The 19,703-nt window shown below is 40.7% G+C and overlaps 1 protein-coding gene across 1 annotated transcript in view; it reads left to right on the top strand.

The window, feature by feature from the left end:
• The window catches only part of MYO3B (myosin IIIB), a 557,666-nt gene that overhangs the window by 1,822 nt on the left and 536,141 nt on the right, over positions 1 to 19,703 (top strand). The window contains 3 exon segments of the mRNA XM_010602840.3: positions 14,098 to 14,202; positions 14,439 to 14,538; positions 17,265 to 17,341. Coding sequence (XP_010601142.3) covers positions 14,098 to 14,202; positions 14,439 to 14,538; positions 17,265 to 17,341 — 282 coding nt within the window.

Here is a 19,703-nt window from a genome sequence, read left to right as displayed (position 1 = left end):
ATTGCTGTCCAATTGGTTCTGACTCATAGCGACCCTATAGGACAGAGTAGAACTGACCCATAGGGTTTCCAAGGCTGTAAGTCTTTACAGATGCAGACTGCCACGTTTTTCTCTCACAAGCAGCTGGTGGGTTCAAACAGTTGACCTTTTGATAGCTGCTGAGCGTTTTAACAACTGTGCCATCAGGGATTCTTGTATCCACTATAGTCCTGCATTTTTCTCCCTGCGTTTTAATAAATGGAAATGAATGTGCACATCTTGGTGCAAAAGAGGTGTTTCCCCACAAGCACAGTTCCCCATGGGACTAAAATGGCAAAGACACAGTGATGAGAATATGTGAAATTAGTTTCTTGGAATGGGTCTGTGGCTTCATTCACACTAGGCTCACCCTGATTTTTCTGGACTCTGCCCCCGTGAGCCAGCACATACCTCCATGCCTGTGGTCACACATGTGACCCAGGAGACATGGACACACATTGAAAGCCTTAAGGGAGAAGCGCTGCCAGGGATGGGCAGCCCTCACTTCACCGGTGGCACCTCTTGCCCAAATCTGCCACCATCTCTGGGAGGCCTAAGCATGGGAGGATATGGATTGGGCGCCATGGTGACTGTGCATGGGATTTCATTCAAATGGGATAATGTGCAGGGAAGCTGGTTTGAACATTTCTTTCATGTCAGTTATCTTCCTCAGAATATAGACGTAAGGGGTTTAGTTACCGATAATCATCTTTGTCCATTTAGTTCACTGGTCAAATCATATAACACATTCTCATGTTATTATTTTTTGGTTTTATCTACCACCCACCCCCGGGAAAATTATGAATCTTATCCTGGAAAGGAAGCTCTAGAATAATATTTATTTTTAAAATACTGCTTTACTTGAGAATTGCAAGATATCGTTACAGGAGTCTCTAATTATATTCTTCTTTTAAACCTTGTCGTAATTTAATATTAGAAGCAGTGACCAAGAAATCTTAGTTTCTGCTCATTCTCACCTCCTCCCCACTCCCGCCACCACCCGACGAAAAAAGGCTCTATATCCAGGCACAGAAAACTGGACCTTTTCAGAATTTTCTAGGGTCTTAACAGGGGCACTTCCCTCCAGTGCCATGAGGCAGACAGGTAGCCTGCTCATACCTGCAGTCACTTGGTGAATATTCTTCCTGATCAGCAGTGACTGGATGTCAGCCCCTCAGGCATGGCCCATGCAACCAGGAAGGACTGTACATGGCCTTGAAAGATGAAAAAGAACTTTGAATTATGAACTGGGCCTTGTGCAAATGCTCCCCTGCCAGCTGTCTCCCACCTTTTCAGGGTGACCACGGGCAGATAATGAGACTGCCCTGAGACGATGAATTACTCGTACTTCAGCAGCACAAGATGCTGACAGTTATGACTTCTACATGTTGTTTGGCTCATGCCAGATTTGGTGGTATGGAGAGCCAGGGTCCTCAGTCTTTTTTCCCAGAAGCTACCAGGCTTCTGCGTGGTTAGGGTGTGACCAATCCTCAATGGCTATTACCTCTTGTAGAAACACCGGACTTCCTGGATTTAGAGCTGGAAGGAACCTCGACATTTGTTCAGCTCACCCCTTTGTTGTTCAGTTGAAGAACAGGCCCAGAGAGGGGAAGAGAGATGTCTGTGGTCACATAGACAGTTGCCTGGCAGAATGAGAGGTGAAACCACGCTTCAGAAATTTTCTAGCATCATGTGCTACTGTTTGTGATGCTATCTGTCTGAACAGTGGAACACAGATGTGGGGCTTGTAGCTGGAAGAGCGGTAGTTCCTGATTGCATGTGTGTGCACACATACACAGCTCCAAGACGATGCATGGCCTACACAGCAGCCTGACTGTTTTGCCCTCCTTCATAGCTGTTTTAGGAGTGTGGTGGGAGACACATACAACACAATTATGGTCTGTTTAATATTATTCCTCTCATCTATTATACTGAGATGAAATTTATGGTACTTTTGCTCTTTCCATGCTGAATGAGATGAAAAGCCCAGTGAGAAGCCACTCCAGAGAGCAGTTCTAGGGGATAGAAAAGTGTTATTAATAACCTCTTTAAATCACCACAACTCTGAAAACAAAAGCAAATAAAAATGTCATGTCTGAAAATTCATTACTAATTGTTAGCAGAAGGTAAACAAAGCTCTCTTTCGTGATAGATGGCTATTATATTAGAAAGATAGGGTGAGAAAACATTCATACACACTAATGTGTTAGAAAATTTGTGATTGTTTTCTTCTAAATGAATATTAAATTTAAACAAAATCTGTAAGTCCTATTGTCCCATGCCTAAATGAGATATAACAAGAAATTAGACCTGTAAGAAAAACATGACACTCAGAAAAAATCTTAATATGTGCTAAAGCTTCAGCTACACTTTCTCTAATTCCTTTCAGTGGCAGGTAGAAACTATTAATTTCAGCATGAATCAAGTGTTCGACCTAAAAGATATGGTTTAGGGTAGTAGCGAATGAGGCTGTAAGGTTGAAAACAAAGAGACTCCTTAAAATTTTAAACCAGGTAAAAGAATTAGGTTTTTAAAAATCTGTTTTTTGCCCCCAGAGATCTAAGTTTAGTATCTAATATGTAGAACCAGAGCAAAGAAAGACACCTCTGTCCAGTTTTTCCTTTTACTTAAGGTTCCAGAAAGTCCAGTTTAGGCCCAAGTATCATTCAAAATGTTATACATTAAGCCGTTTTCACCACTGATATTTTGGTGTGAATTAAGTTCATCAAATTCACAAATTAGTGTCTTAGCAAGATTCTGATAGACTGGAACATAAGACTGGTAATTTTTTTTTTTTAATAACTTTTATTAAGCTTCAAGTGAACGTTTACAAATCCAATCAGTCTGTCACATATAAGTTTACATACATCTCACTCCCTACTCCCACTTGCTCTCCCCCTCTTGAGTCAGCCCTTTCAGTCTCTCCTTTCTTGACAATTTTGCCGGCTTCCCTCTCTCTCTATCCTCCCATCCCCCCTCCAGACAAGAGTTGCCAACACAATCTCAAGTGTCCACCTGATATAATTAGCTCACTCTTCATCAGCGTCTCTCTCCCACCCGCTGACCAGTCCCTTTCATGTCTGATGAGTTGTCTTCGGGGATGGTTCCTGTCCTGTGCCAACAGAAGGTCTGGGGAGCATGGCCGCCGGGATTCCTCTAGTCTCAGTCAGACCATTAAGTTTGGTCTTTTTATGAGAATTTGGGGCCTGTATCCCACTGATCTCCTGCTCCCTCAGGGGTCCTCTGCTGTGCTCCCTGTCAGGGCAGTCATCGATTGTGGCCGGGCACCAACTAGTTCTTCTGGTCTCAGGATGATGTAGGTCTCTGGTTCATGTGGCCCTTTTTGTCTCTTGGGCTCTTAGTTGTCGTGTGGCCTTGGTGTTCTTCATTTTCCTTTGCTCCAGGTGGGTTGAGACCAATTGATGCATCTTAGATGGCCGCTTGTTAGCATTTAAGACCCCAGACGCCACATTTCAAAGTGGGATGAAGAATGATTTCATAATAGAATTATTTTGCCAATTGACTTAGAAGTCCCCACAAACCATGTTCCCCAGACCCCCGCGCTTGCTCCGCTAACCTTTGAAGCATTCATTTTATCCCGGAAACTTCTCTGCTTTTGGTCCAGTCCAATTGAGCTGACCTTCCATGTATTGAGTGTTGTCTTTCCCTTCACCTAAAGCAGTTCTTATCTACTGATTAATCAATAAAAAACCCTCTCCCACCCTCCCTCGCTCCCCCCCTCGTAACCACAAAAGTATGTGTTCTTCTCAGGTTTACTATTTCTCAAGATCTTATAATAGTGGTCTTATACAATGTTTTTCCTTTTGCCTCTGACTAATTTCGCTCAGCATAATGCCTTCCAGGTTCCTCCATGTTATGAAATGTTTCACAGATTCGTCACTATTCTTTATCGATGCTTAGTATTCCATTGTGTGAATATACCACAATTTATTTACCCATTCATCTGTTGATGGACACCTTGGTTGCTTCCAACTTTTTGCTATTGTAAACATAGCTGCAATAAACATGGGTGTGCATATATCTGTTTGTATGAAGGCTCTTGTATCTCTAGGGTATATTCCGAGGAGTGGGATTTCTGGGTTGTATGGTAGTTGTATTTCTAACTGTTTAAGATAACGCCAGATAGATTTCCAAAGTGGTTGTACCATTTTACATTCCCACCAGCAGTGTATGAGAGTTCCAATCTCTCCGCAGCCTCTCCAACATTTATTATTTTGTGTTTTTTGGATTAATGCCAGCCTTGCTGGTGTGAGATGGAATCTCATCGTAGTTTTAATTTGCATTTCTCTAATGGCTAATGATCGAGAGCATTTTCTCATGTATCTGTTGGCTGCCTGAATATCTTCTTTAGTGAAATGTGTGTTCATATCCTTTGCCCACTTCTTGATTGGGTTGTTTGTCTTTTTGTGGTTGAGTTTTGACAGAATCATGTAGATTTTAGAGATCAGGCGCTGGTCGGAGATGTCATAGCTGAAAATTCTTTCCCAATCTGTAGGTGGTCTTTTTACTCTTTTGGTGAAGCCTTTAGATGAGCATAGGTGTTTGATTTTTAGGAGCTCCCAGTTATCGGGTTTCTCTTCATCATTTTTGGTAATATTTTGTATTCTGTTTATACCTTGTATTAGGGCTCCTAGGGTTGTCCCAATTTTTTCTTCCATGATCTTTATCGTTTTAGTCTTTATGTTTAGGTCTTTGATCCACTTGAAGTTAGTTTTTGTGCGTGGTGTGAGGTATGGGTCCTGTTTCATTTTTTTGCAAATGGATATCCAGTTATGCCAGCACCATTTGTTAAAAAGGCTATCTTTTCCCCAATTAATTGACACTGGTCCTTTGTCAAATATCAGCTGCTCATACGTGGATGGATCTACGTCTGGGTTCTCAATTCTGTTCCATTGGTCTATGTGCCTGTTGTTGTACCAGTAGCAGGCTGTTTTGACTACTGTGGCTGTATAATAGGTTCTGAAGTCAGGTAAAGTGAGGCCTCCCACTTTCTTCTTCTTTTTCAGTAGTGCTTTGCTTATCCGGGGCTTCTTTCTCTTCCATATGAAATTGGTGATTTGTTTCTCTATCCCCTTAAAATATGACATTGGAATTTGGATCGGAAGTGCGTTAAATGTATAGATGGCTTTTGGTAGAATAGACATTTTTACTATGTTAAGTCTTCCTATCCATGAGCAAGGTATGTTTTTCCACTTAAGTATGTCCTTTTGAATTTCTTGTAGTAGAGCTTTGTAGTTTTCTTTGTATAGGTCTTTTACATCCTTGGTAAGATTTATTCCTAAGTATCTCATCTTCTTGGGGGCTACTGTGAATGGTATTGATTTGGTGATTTCCTCTTCGGTGTTCTTTTTGTTGATGTAGAGGAATCCAAGCGATTTTTGTATGTTTATTTTATAACCTGAGACTCTGCCAAACTCTTCTATTAGTTTCAGTAGTTTTCTGGAGGATTCCTTAGGGTTTTCTGTGTATATAATCATGTCATCTGCAAATAGTGATAACTTTACTTCTTCCTTGCCAATCCGGATACCTTTTATTTCTTTGTCTAGCCTAATTGCCCTGGCTAGGACTTCAAGTACGATGTTGAATAAGAGCGGTGATAAAGGGCATCCTTGTCTGGTTCCCGTTCTCAAGGGAAATGCTTTCAGGTTCTCTCCATTTAGAGTGATATTGGCTGTTGGCTTTGCATAGATGCCCTTTATTATGTTGAGGAATTTTCCTTCAATTCCTATTTTGGTAAGAGTTTTTATCATAAATGGGTGTTGGACTTTGTCAAATGCCTTTTCTGCATCAATTGATAAGATCATGTGGTTTTTGTCTTTTGTTTTATTTATGTGGTGGATTACATTAATGGTTTTTCTGATATTAAACCAGCCTTGCATACCTGGTATAAATCCCACTTGATCAGGGTGAATTATTTTTTTGATGTGTTGTTGGATTCTATTGGCTAGAATTTTGTTGAGGATTTTTGCAACAATGTTCATGAGGGATATAGGTCTATAATTTTCTTTTTTTGTAATGTCTTTACCTGGTTTTGGTATCAGGGAGATGGTGGCTTCATAGAATGAGTTGGGTAGTATTCTGTCATTTTCTATGCTTTGGAATACCTTCAGAAGTCGTGGTGTTAACTCTTCTCTGAAAGTTTGGTAGAACTCTGCAGTGAAGCCGTCTGGGCCAGGGCTTTTTTTTGTTGGGAGTTTTTTGATTACCGTTTCAATCTCTTTTTTTGTTATGGGTCTATTTAGTTGTTCTACTTCTGAATGTGTTAGTTTAGGTAGGTAGTGTTTTTCCAGGAATTCATCCATTTCTTCTAGGTTTTCAAATTTGTTAGAGTACAATTTTTCATAATAATCTGAAATGATTCTTTTAATTTCATTTGGTTCTGTTGTGATGTGGTCCTTCTCGTTTCTTATTTGGGTTATTTGTTTCCTTTCCTGTATTTCTTTAGTCAGTCTAGCCAATGGTTTATCAATTTGGTTAATTTTTTCAAAGAACCAGCTTTTGGCTTTGTTAATTCTTTCAATTGTTTTTCTGTTCTCTAATTCATTTAGTTCAGCTCTAAGTTTTATTATTTGTTTTCTTCTGGTGCCTGATGGATTCTTTTGTTGCTCAGTTTCTATTTGTTCAGGTTGTAGAGACAGTTCTCTGATTTTGGCTCTTTCTTCTTTTTGTATGTGTGCATTTATCGATATAAATTGGCCTCTGAGCACTGCTTTTGCTGTGTCCCAGAGGTTTTGATAGGAAGTATTTTCATTCTCGTTGCTTTCTATGAATTTCCTTATTCCCTCCTTGATGTCTTCTATAACCCAAGACTGGTAAATTTTGATTGACCAGAGATGGGTCAGAAAACACTGGAGCATGGAACACTGGCTCGGGATAGCAGTTTCTGAATGAAAGTCATGGCAGTGCTAGGGGTCAGGATGAAGGCACAGAACACTTGGGAGTGGAGGAGGGAAGAACTTTGAAATGCAGTAGGCTTGCATCTTACATACTTGTGCTGTTCAGCAAAAGAGAGAATTAAGAAGCTGAGTAGTGGGACGGATTCTGCCTGTTTTCCTCAATGAGCGTGTACCTTGGAGAAAGAGGGCGATGAAAGATGAGTCTCGGTGCCACTGGCCTCTTGTAGTGTGAGCATCTTGCCACTGTGACTGTAACCCTAGGGTTTCACATGACATTCTTTACATTCTTCTAGGTGCAAGTCAGTGACTTTACTTAAAACCAGATTACTGTTGAGTCAGCTCCAGTGTGTGTCAGACTAAAATTGTGCTCCATAGGGTTTTCAACCCTGTGTGGGGACTTGAACCACCAACCTTTTGGTTAGCAGCTGAGTGCACTAACCTTTTGCACCACTTGGGGACTTGAGTCTACCCAGAAGCGCCTTGGAAGAAAGGCCTGGTGATCTACTTCTGAAAACTCAGCCATTAAAAACCCTATGGAATACAGCTCTACTCGGATACTCATGGGGTTGCCAAGAGTCAGGGTCAATTCGATGGCAACTGGTGACTTTACCTAGTATTCAATAAAATAAACATGATCTGTCCCAACACAGGAGGAAAAATATGCTCTTCCGTGCTTGCTGAGAGGTGGACAGTGTCCAACATAGTGTTTCCTAAGGGATTTTTTAGAGTAATTTTGATTATACCTGATTTTTGGTTTATATTCTCTGTCAGACCTTGAAAGATAAAGCCCATGAAATAGACACTGAAAAAGAAATGCCTTCAAAATTTTGCAGTCTGAGTCAGGTCAATATGCAGGTGCAGAATATACTGGAAAGTCAGAGCTTAGACTAGAATAAAGGTCTGGTGATTGTGTTGCATTGGCCATTCTGAAATAATGTGGAGGAAAGTTGATGGCTTATTGAGCAAAGAACATTTTATTGCTTGAAATTATGACTGTCTTAGCAAATGTACATACTGTGATTGAATCAATATTCAACGATGTTTTGAAAAATAAATGTGGAACATAAAATGATTTTTCTATTTTTCTTGGTTTGAAGCAAAATGCTCATTAAATTCTAGATGCATCTAGCTGCCACATTTCCTGAATGCTGAGGGCGTAGGGAGGAACTGCAGGGATGGTGACATACCTCTGTGTTTGAATCTGGCTGCTGGCAGAGTGGGTGGAATAAAGGGCTGCACGTGCCAACCTGCAGGGGTGGGGCAGAGGCTTGGTTGCCTTTTTACAATATTAAGGGAATTATTTTATCTGATGCATTTAATGCATTTAAGTATAATTCTTTGTCATGCTTTTACAGTGGCCGGCCCATTTCACTGAACATTTACTCTGGTTAGACAATTGTTAGTGGGTACCTGCTTTCTTTTCTTATGCCCAAATACCGAAAACCCTTTCTTTATAACACACGAGCCACTCTTTAAAACCTTGCTGGTGGACTTCTCAGCCTCACAGGATAGCTTCCTCTAAAGGTGCCCTGAACAGTTCAATTGTATGTTTCAGTAAATCATGGGAAGTCAGACAGCTCTTAAAGTCTGACATTACTGAACAAAAGGCACCAGCTGAGTAAAATCTCTTTGCTGTCTTTAAATCCACAGCTGAGTTTTGATTCTTCTGACAAAATGGCTACTCTTAATCCCTTCTCGTGTTTTAGAAGAAAGTTTATAAATTGGCTTCCTATATAAAAAATTGCCGAATAGGCCCTGTTGCAAAAATGGCCACACTTACAGTAGGACAGGAGAGAGACTAAAATGCAGTTTCCAGGGAAGTTCCAGGGATAAGTAATGTTGGGTCATCACCCAACATTTAGTTTGAATTTTCTCTCAGTAGAATTCTGGTAGCACACTTGCAATTCAATAAAGTACGTGTTCCTGTGATGGGAGCCAGGCTGAGGGGTGGTTCTGGTGAAGGTGCTACAATGCCTTGCATTCCTATCCCTGCTTTTGTGTTAGAGGATCAAAGAGCTTTACTGATATTTCTCTTATTCTCACAATATCCCTAGACTGTGTCTCTGCCTCACATTCCGTATTCTGTTGGTCAAAAACTCCTGTTGATACTGTTACCTGATTAGGGTCCATGCCCTGGAGCAGTCGAGCTAATGGAACATACTCCAAGTCAGAAAGAGTGGGAAAGTTTATTAAGGAGATGCATACCTCATCAGGAAAACCCAGCAGCAACGCAGGCTGTCTCTACGGAGTCCCAAAGAGCAGTTTTACATTAGAGCTTATATAGAATGTTACAAGGTTACAGATGTCTTTGTAGTCCCCTGCCAGACATTTCTTTATTAGGCTAAAGACATACATATCTGATACCTGGGCTCCAACTTTCCTGTGGAGGTTGTATGCCACAGGTAGTCCCACCAGAACAAAAGATTATTTGCATCAGTTTAAAACAAAGAACAAAGTCATTAACATTTGGTCAGAACAAAGTCATTAATAGAGGTATGTGAGGAGGCAGACAGAGGAAGAGCAACTTATAGGTTTATTATGGCCTTAGAAGCTCCCCGTTGCCCATTTTGAAAAAGGAGAAAACATGCTGGGTGGTATTGGGGGTCACAATACTCTGTCATAAAAGCCTCCCAAAGCCATCCTTCTAATCTCTATCCTCTGGCTCTTGACTTCTTGACCCTGCTTCCCTGGATTGTTCCAACAGCCTCCTAACAGGTGCCCTAGCTCCTTGTGTCTTCCTCTGCTGGCCATCCTCCAGTCTGCTGCCCAAATCATCGTCCTAGAATACAAATCTGAACATAGAGACCTCCTACCTAAAACCTGTCAGTGGCTACGGTTCTCTCTCTAGTGATATATCATGGTATTATGACACATGTAACGTACTAATAAAGCCCAAACTCCTCAGCAAGGCACACGTGTCATTCCTCAGCCCCAACCTTTCTTTCCCATCTCTGGAATCCTGGCACCCTCTGTGCCAACAGTAGCAGAGTATTTATACGTGTACACATATACATACACTCCTCATTCTTTCATGCTCCATTCCTTTCCACAGGTTGTGCTTTTCCTGGGTTTCTTAGTCATCTAGTGCTGCTATAACAGAAATACCACAAGTGGATGGCTTTAACAAAGAGAAGTTTATTCTCTCACAGTCCAGTAGGCTAGAAGTCCGAATTCAGGGCACCGGCTCCAGGGAAAGGCTTTCTCTCTCTGTCGGCTCTGGAGGAAGGTCCTTGTGATGCATCAGTTTTCCTTTGGTCTGAGAATATCTCAGCACAGGAACCTCAGGTCCAAAGGACGCGCTCTGCTCCGGGGGCTGCTTTCTTGGTGGTATGAGGTCCCCACTCTCTGCTAGCTTCCCTTTCCTTTTATCTCTTGAGATATTAAAGGTGATGCAGGCCACGACCCAGAGAAACTACCTTTACATTGGATCAGGGATGTGACCTGGTAAGGGTGTTACAATCTCGCCCTAATCCTCTTTAACGTAAAATTACAGTTACACCCTAACCCGCTCTAACATACAATTGCGATCACAAAATAGAGGACAACCACTCAATACAGGGAATCGTGGCCCAGCCAAATAGATAATACATTTTGGGGGGGGACATAATTCAGTCCATGACACTGGGAAAAACCCATTTGTCCCGCAGACTCATTGTAAATGTTATGTCCTCTACCTCCAGCAGAGTTCACCATTCCTTCTTCTGTGCCACCCTACTACCTTAGGCACACCCTTCCTTCCACATCACACACTCTTATTCATTTACGTGTCTGTCTTCCCCACTGGGCGTGAGCTACTCGGGAGCAGGGGCTGTGTCATATTTATGATTGAGTGATGGGTAATAAATTGAACAGTCACAAACTATTGAGAACAAAGAGGTAACTTTCTTTTTAAGAGATAAACACAACTTTGTTCTTGACCCGTTGGTCTGCCTAGAGGAGATGACTGATTTTGACCTATTCTGAACTTAGTCCATTTCAGTGACTTCTCTGGGAAGGGGAAATTCCGGTGGTTATAGCCCATTTTCACAATCCAGTTCAAAGCTCAGTTGTTTTGGGGTAAGTATTCAGTTTTTCCACCACCTATCACTTTCTTGTACCGTGGTGGCTTATGTGTTGCTTAGATGCTGGAAGCTATGCCACTGGTATTTCAAATACCAGCAGGGTCAACCATGGTGGACAGGTTCCAGTGGAGCTTCTAGAATAAGACAGACAAGGAAAAAAGGCCTGGCAATCTATTTCTGAAGATTAGCCAGTGAAAACCTTAAGGATCACAACAGACTATTGTTCAATATAGTCCTGGAAGATGAGCCCTTTACATTGGAAGACACTCAAAATACATAGTGGTTGCAAGAATGACTCAAGTATACCAATGGTTGTGAGGATGGCGAAGGACTGGGCAATGTCTTGTTCTGTCACCATGAGTTGGATCCAAATTGATGGCAGCTAACGACAACTCTGTTTTTTAGGGCTTCTCCTCTCCCTCTTCCCCTTCTCTTCTCCCTGGGAGGCATCTGGGCCTGAGAACAAGTAGATGCTTATTTAAGGCCATGGCAGTGAGGGCAGAGAACTCTGAACCATGTGGTAACCAAGGTCTTGTGATGATAAAACTGTGCCGTCTGCCTTTAGTACCTCCTGATATCCCTGGTTCCTGGTACTCCCTCCTATTATAAGATTCTTACTCTCTGTGAGATGTTCGTAATTGTGGGGCTCTGGTGGTGCAGTGGTTAAGCATTTGGCTGCTAACCAAAAGGTCGGCCATTTGAATCTACTAGTTGCTACTTAGAAACGCTATGGGGCAGTTCTGTGTCCTGTAGCATTGCTATGAGTCGGAATAGACTCCATGGCAATGGGTTTGGTTTTTGTTTTTTTTGGATGTTCCTGGTCCCTGGCACTTTCTCCTAATGTAAGGCTCTTACTCTCTGTGAGATGTTCATAATTAGAGTTGAAGAGATCCTGATGTATCATTATCTTGATAAAGAGTTGTCCTCTTTTAAAAAAGGTGCCAATCTGTGCTCCCTTGGTTTTCCTTTCTCAAGATAATCTAGTTGACTCAAGCAGCCACAACCCAGGGAACCACCCCCCGGGTCACTAGTTAACTCCTTCCCAAATTGCAAACAAAGTACCACGTGGAAATCTCAGTTTCTAAGCAAGGTCTTACCTTTTTTAAGGTCAGGATGCCTCTGAGGATATGATGAAAACTCTGAAATTGCTCTCCAGAAAAATGAAAGATGCATATACAACATGCGACCTATAATTCCAGGGTATTTACGTGCCCGGCTCAAATCAGTTAAGAACTTTTGATTTTAGATGGCATGTAGCAAACTGAAGCATATAAATTGACTTCCAGGGTTAGTTTTTAAAGTTAGGGAGTAAAAATTCATGTATAGTAAAAATTATCCTGACACCCCTTAAATTGCCAAGAAAATGTAGTACACCTGGTTATGTATTCAAATTCCAGTAATATATAATAAAGACCAAATATGTAAGACATAATCCTGTAGTATTTTTAATTACAGAAAAAGAAGAACATAAAGTTGCTGAAAGTCTAAAGTTGAATATGAGAAGGTTAACTGTACATATGAAGCAACTCCATTCTGTAAACTTTACATGTAATGGCAGTTCTGGAAACAGCTGCTGGTTGGGCTTCTGATGCCTGCAGTGCCAGCACTAGTGGAGGAAAGGTTTGAAAGATGGAAATTTATTCCTTCCCAGGTATCAAGGGCATCATCTGTCTTGTCTCTTCCTGTCGTTTTTTAAAAGTTGTGGTAAATACACCAGTGACCACCCTGACAGGGAACACAACAGAGAGTCTCTGATGGAGCAGGAGAAAAGTGGGATGCAGAGCTCAAATTCTAGTAAAAAGACCAGACTTAATGGTCTGACTGAGACTGGAGGGACTTCAGAAGACATGGCCCCCAGACTCTCTGTTAGCCCAAAGCTAAAACCATTCCCAAAGCCAACTCTTCAGACAAAGATTAGACTGGGCTATAAGACACAAAATGATACTGGTGAGGAGTGTGCTTCTTAGCTCAAGTAGACACATGAGACTAAGTGGGCAGCTCCTTTCCAGAGGCGAGATGAGAAGGCAGAGGGGGACAGGAGCTGGTTGAATGGACACGGGAAATGCGGGTTGGAGAGGAGAAGTATGCTGTCACATGATAGGGAGAGCAGCTAGGGTCACAGAACAATGTGTGTGTAAGTTTTTGTATGAGAAACTGACTTGAATTGCATGAGTGATGTCAATTGTTAACTTTCACTTAAAGCACACACACAAAAAAAGTTGTGGTAAATAATAATATGTAACAAAAACAGTTGCCATTTCAACATATTTTACATGCAGGATTCAATGACATTAAATATGTTCATCATGTTGTTCAGCCATCACCATTATCCGTTTCCAGATTTTTCAGTCACTCTTAATAAAAGCTCAGTGTCCCCCTCCCTCCCACCCACCCTTGGTGATCACTAATAAACTTTAGTCTTTATACACTTGCCTATTCAGGATGATTTCATATAAATGGGATCATACAATATTTGTCCAATGTGTGTGACTTATTTCCGTCAGCAGAAAGTTTTCAAAGTTCATCCAGGTTGTAGCATGTATCAGAACTTCGTTTCTATTTAAAATATGTATTAAAAAAGACTATCCATATAAAGGAAACCCTGGTGGCATAGTGATTAAATGCTACAGCTGCTAACCAAGAGGTTGGCGGTTCAAATTCGCCAGGCGCTCCTTGGAAACTCTATGGGGCAGTTCTACTCCGTACTATATGGTTGCTATGAGTCAGGTTTTGTTTTGGTTTTTTATCCATATAAAGCACAGAATATCTAATAACTAACCATGATTCCTTATATGCTTTTTCTTTCAAACTTCTAAATAAGAACTTGTGTTTTTATATTTCACTTGACATTTTAAAGGTCTGCTTTTTGGACATGTACTTTTACTTACAAATTGTCACCTTGAATAAAGAACACACACACGTGCACTCACACACGAAGAACTAGACTGTGTAGTGGAAATTTGAAGACTTATTATTTTGAGCTGGAGTTTTATGAACTGCACATTTACTTTAATGTATCAGTGGACTTTTCTTAATGTCTTTTTCTTTTCTTTTTGTATACATTCCCCTGCTTTTTCTCTCTTTGGCACTTTCTCTTGCAGCTGTGTAACGGGGGCTCGGTCACTGAGCTTGTCAAAGGTCTGCTCAAGTGTGGCCAGCGATTGGAAGAAGCAGTGATCTCATACATCTTGTACGGAGCCCTCATGGTAAGAATGTCCATCCAGCTGGTGAAAACAGCAGAGGGAGCAATTTGTCCTTCGCTGGGCTCTCCATTGCACATTTACAGTGGGGGAAATCCCCTTTAATATGCAAGGTTTATAACAGCAGGGAGGTGAAGCCAAATGTGGTCTTTGATTAGACTTTTAAATAGTAGGATAATTGTTTTTGAATAAGTGTGTAAATTTCCCCCTTTCTCTTTCTGTGGTGGTGGGACTCCATGCAGGGCCTTCAGCATTTGCACAACAACCGAATCATCCACCGTGATGTCAAGGGGAATAACATTCTTCTGACAACAGAAGGAGGAGTTAAGCTCGTTGACTTTGGTAATGACTACTTGTCATTTGTTTTCTTGATGTGTGCAGTTTAGCCAAAGGCGACAATTTATTGCTATCTCAGAAGACTGGGACCTCTGTGCTATGCCATAGGCTGAGGGCTTTTCCAGTTAAATGCAGGATGGAGAGTGGAGGGTTTACCAGATGGATCGCCCTCGGAGATGCTGTTTGTTCATCTGTTTTCAGCTTTAAAAACAATTTTATTAAAGATTTAAAAAAAAGAAAAAAAGTGTTTCCAAAGAAGAATTTGATGGAAAAACTTTTTGGTTTTCTGGTAGGAATTTCACATCTCAGGGCAATTGTCTATAATTTACATTTTGTTGTTTCTTGTTTTACATATGAAAAGAGAAAGCAATTTGGTCTTTCAAATGACTTCCACTAGCCTCAGGCAGGCTGATTCCCAGGGAGCTAAAGGTAAAAGAGCCCTTTGGGCCTGAGAGCTAACATCCTTTTAAACTGTGATGGTTGGTGCAGCACGTGAGGCTGGTTGGACTGGAAACATAACAGGAAACGGAAGTGTGAGAGGAAATGCAGAGCAGTGTCACCTAAGGCCAGAGAACTATTAAACATCTCCAGGCAGTGCTCATACATTGACAGTCAAAAACAAGTCATGTGGTTTTCCTTTTTAAGTTTATCGAGTGGTTTATCTTTTAAATGAACTCAACAATACTTAGTATTTCAAGATCATTGTTACAATGAGAAAACATTTATATAACCACTTTTTAAAATGTTCTTTATCACTGTCAACATAGTGGAGAAAAAAGATTGATGGATTTTGAATATTCATTGTTTTATTGATAAAAAAGAATGATGTTAAAATATCAGTGAATCATTTGCTCAGAAGAAATTACTTAAAAATAAATGAAGTTGCTTCAGATGTATTTGTCTATTTACTAAAAAGCAGGCAAGGAAAAATAGCAGAAGGGGCAATTTGTTCGTGCCTTGTGCTTTTCTTTCTATGTAAGGAATGAGTATAAATCCAATAATATCTTGAGCGTATACCATCAAAGATGTGTTTTCCACATGATCCTGGAAGCCATGAATATGTCGTAAAGGGAAAGAGCCTAGAAGGATGAGAGCAGGGATTAATGCTGTCTCACCATGCACCAGCTTTCCAATTTGGCATCAGTGTAAAAGCCCCTAATCTTTCCAGAAGAAGGTTGTGGAACTTCTAGTTGCTGCGAAAGAAATTTCTAGAAATTAAAACCAAACATGGTTTTTTTTTTTTAACCAAAATTATAGTGGAGGACTTGGTAAAATGGGAAATTATCCATGGCCAAGAGAGTTTAGAGAGCCCTCTTTGTCCATCTAATAAAGAGAATGTAAGTGGCTAACAAGGACCCCTGATGGTGCAGTGGTTAAGCACTTGGCTGTTAGCAGCCTAGCAACAGGAGAAAAAGATTACAGCCTTGGAAACCCTGTGGGGCAGTTCTGCCCTGTCCTATAGGGTAGCTATGAGTTGGAATTGACTCAAAAGCTACGGGTTCGCTTTTTTTTTTTTTTGATCAGCTAACACAACTAACCATGTTTTCAAAGGTGTGCCCTTCACTAATGAACACATGAAGCCGGGTTTCTAAGTTCTTGTCATCAACGGCCTTAGTGGCAACCTTGTCATTCTCTTAAGGGCTGCATTAGACTTCTGCTTGGTATAAGAAGATTACTTGTCATTTGTCAAGTGCTTTATGATTTATAAGTCATTTTTGCATTTGTTTTCTCACTTAATCTTAAGCGGAACCCTTTGTGTTAGGTATAGCAGGTATCGTTATTCCCAATTTGAAGATGAGAAAACTAAGGCTTAAAGGTGAGGTGGTCTGCTGAACTTACACAATTAGTACGTGGTGTAACTGGGATAGAAAATAGGTCTTCTGATTGCTAATCCAGTGTATTTTTTCTTCCACTTCATACTCTTGTGGTATAAAGAAGAGAGGTGGTTGAGGACAAAGACAGATAAAGTACATTGGAAGCATATTAAAATTCAGGTCCTCAACACTGAACCCTAAAAAACATGATAATAATATTAGTCAATTTCTTTTTCCATTTGACAGACATTGTTTTCTTGCCAGGTTTCCAGGCCTCTAGGTACAATAAGACATTGAAAATTTTTTCTGCACTGATAGTATGTATAGATAATGTATGCCAATCTTTTTCCTCCATAAAATGAAGCACCTTATTAAGAAATGATGTGAAATATTTCATAAATATAGGAAGGTATTTTGTGTTAATCCTAGTTACTGATTTGTCTTTTGATTCCAAATTTTCAGTGATACGGATGGTAACGTTTATTAGGTAAAAAAATATTCTAGTAATTTAGATAAAATGATAAATGCTCTAACACAGGGGTTGACAAACTACGAGCTGTGGGCCAAATCTGACCTGCCTCCTGTTTTGTATTACCCATAAGCTAAGCGTGGTTTTTACATTTCTGAATGGCTAGGGAAAAAAAAAAATCAGGATAAAAATAATGTTTTGTGACACATGAAAATTATACGAAATTCAAGCTTGAGTATCCATCAATAAAATTTTATGGGAACACAGCCATGCTCACTTGGCCATAGCTGCTTTTGCATTACTATGGCAGAGTTGAGTAGTTGTGACAGAGACCATATGGCCCACGAAACCTAAAATATTTAATATATTGCCCTGTATAGAGAAATTTTGCCAGTCCCTGGTCTGGAATCATCTGCTCACTGCTGAATTCTGACACTCTTTTCTTGTAGGTGTCTCAGCCCAACTTACCAGTACGCGTTTGCGGAGAAACACATCAGTTGGCACCCCATTCTGGATGGCCCCCGAGGTAAGCAGTTCTTTGTGTTTGTTGAGTGCCTTGCTACTATGCCTTTTAATGGGTAAGTCATATACTTTACACACAAAACTTTCAGGAAGAAGAAATCTTTATCCTGATTGAATTGTAATAGTTCTACTTTGGTGAGTGATATTAATGAGATTTTTAACCCCAGAAAAGCAGGATTAAATCACAGCTAGCTCATGGGGGGTCTTGATGCAATTAGAAAAAGGTTCCCACTCCAGAAGACGCAGCCTTCTCCAAGAGTCATGGCTTGGCTAGTTCATCCAGCTTTTGGGCTAATTAGCAAAAGACACCCTCCCTGAGCAGACACATGACTTGGCCAAGAGCCATTTGTCAGTTCCAACTGGCTTGCAAAATCGTATGCAATAGCCCTGGCAATTTTCTTTTGTTACCAGGGACATAGCATCTCCTCTTGTGTACTTTGTTAGCTCTCTGCAGTAAAGCAAGGGATTTGGTCCTAATTTGGTTCTGTCATCATCACAGAATCCTCTGTGAAATGACACATGTAGAAGTTTGGAATGTCTTCAAGCTAGGTAAGGCATGCTGTGAAACACCAGTACAACTTTCTTTGCTTGTCAGTTAAGTGTTTAATTCCATAATACCCTGGCATCTGCCTGAGAGCAGTTCTCTGGGATTAAGCAAATGGATTCTTTTAATAAAAGGACCCATGCGCCTGCCTCCTTAGAGGTTTTTCCGTCTTCAGTCTGTCCCCATGGTGGTTCTTCCTCTATGTGGCTGCCCAGGTAGTCCCATAACATACTGATCTCCTCCTGCCAACCTCTGCTCACATTTTTTCAATGGCTCTCCATGGTCTATAACTGTCTTTTTCATACTTAGGTAATGGGCTGATCCATTTTAAAGGAAAAGAACATTCCTACAAATTCCAGTGTTTACTTAAATCTTATGTGTTTCTTAAATATGGTTTTAAAAACATGAAACTAGATATAAACTCTTTCTCACTTAAGACTTATAGAACTATAAAACCAAAAGGGAAAAAAATACATGATGAAAAAACTACAAAGCAAAATTTCTTACATTCAAGTAAGCAGTCTTAATAAGATGAATGACATTGTTTTGTGCAACTGAGTTGTCCTTTGCAATGTGAATAACTAAAGCATGGGTTAGTTGGAGGCTGGGCACCACACACTGACTTGGTTCTTCCACTACTTTCTCTGTTTCAGCTAGGGTGCTACCTTTGTACAAACAAATCTCCTTTAGCCTTCAACTGGTGTAGCCCTGTTATCTCAAAGCCTGGGACAACTGCTTAGTGCCAGCTTAATAAAATCCGTTGCCTTAGAATATGAGCACTGAAATTGTGTGCCAAATGATCATCAAGATGATCTGGAATATATTTTTATTCCTACTCCTATTATTATTAATAAAATTATCACTGGAACAAAAACATAAAAATGTTTATAGAGAACTCGTGAACCGAGACATTTCGAGCCCTACTTTGAGAAACACAGCAGGACAAAGTTAAAACTCTGGGTGGTGAACAAGCTCTTCATATTCTAGCCCGTATCTACCTGTCCCTGGGTGGTCCAAACAGTGAAGCTCTTGACTATGAAGCAAAAGGTTGGCAGTTTGAGCCCACCCAGAAGTGACTCAGAAGAAAGGCCTGGTGATCAGCTTCCAAAGGTCACAGCGTTAAAAACCCTATGGATTACAGTTCTGCAGTTCTGCCCTGCAACACATGGGGTCGCCATGAGTCAAACTCAATGCCAACTTTATTTTTTTTAAATCTACCTGGCCAGCTCCATCTGTGGTTACTTTTTCCCCACTTACATGTTCTTAATGCCCCAACAGTAGAGAATATCAGGTAGTTGTCCAAATCCATTATGATATCTCATTCCTTTAAACCTTTTCATGTACTGTTAAATCATCTAGGATGGCCCTCTGGACTCTGGAAAATTTCTCCTTAATCTTCAAGTCTCAGTTCAAGTCTCAGTTCAAATGCTAGCTTCCCTAGGAAACCTTCCCTAATCCCTGGCAAACTGTGAGGCTCCTTTCCCCTAAGCTTTCACAGTAGCTTTTACGCCCTCCTTTAGCACACCATCACCATGACTTTGTAATTGCTGGCAGATGAGTCTGACAACTAGACTCCAAGCTCTGTCAGGGACTTGGGACACCCAGCTTGGCACAGAGTTGGTGCTCAAAAAACATCTGTCGGATGAATGAACACGTTGGTAAAAAAGTCAAAGGAGTAAGATAAATTCAGAGGGAAGCTTGAGGAAGATTGTTACAACTACTGGTATTAACAAATTCCTCTGTAGTTTTTGATTGCTCTTTTCTCAAAGGAAAGCCTAATGGAGCCACTGAACTCATATTTGGGGTGGCATAACATGGAACA

This window comes from Loxodonta africana, chromosome 6 (genome assembly GCF_030014295.1).
Source record: "Loxodonta africana isolate mLoxAfr1 chromosome 6, mLoxAfr1.hap2, whole genome shotgun sequence".
Lineage (NCBI taxonomy): Eukaryota > Metazoa > Chordata > Mammalia > Proboscidea > Elephantidae > Loxodonta > Loxodonta africana.
This window is presented reverse-complemented; position numbering and strand designations above follow the sequence as displayed.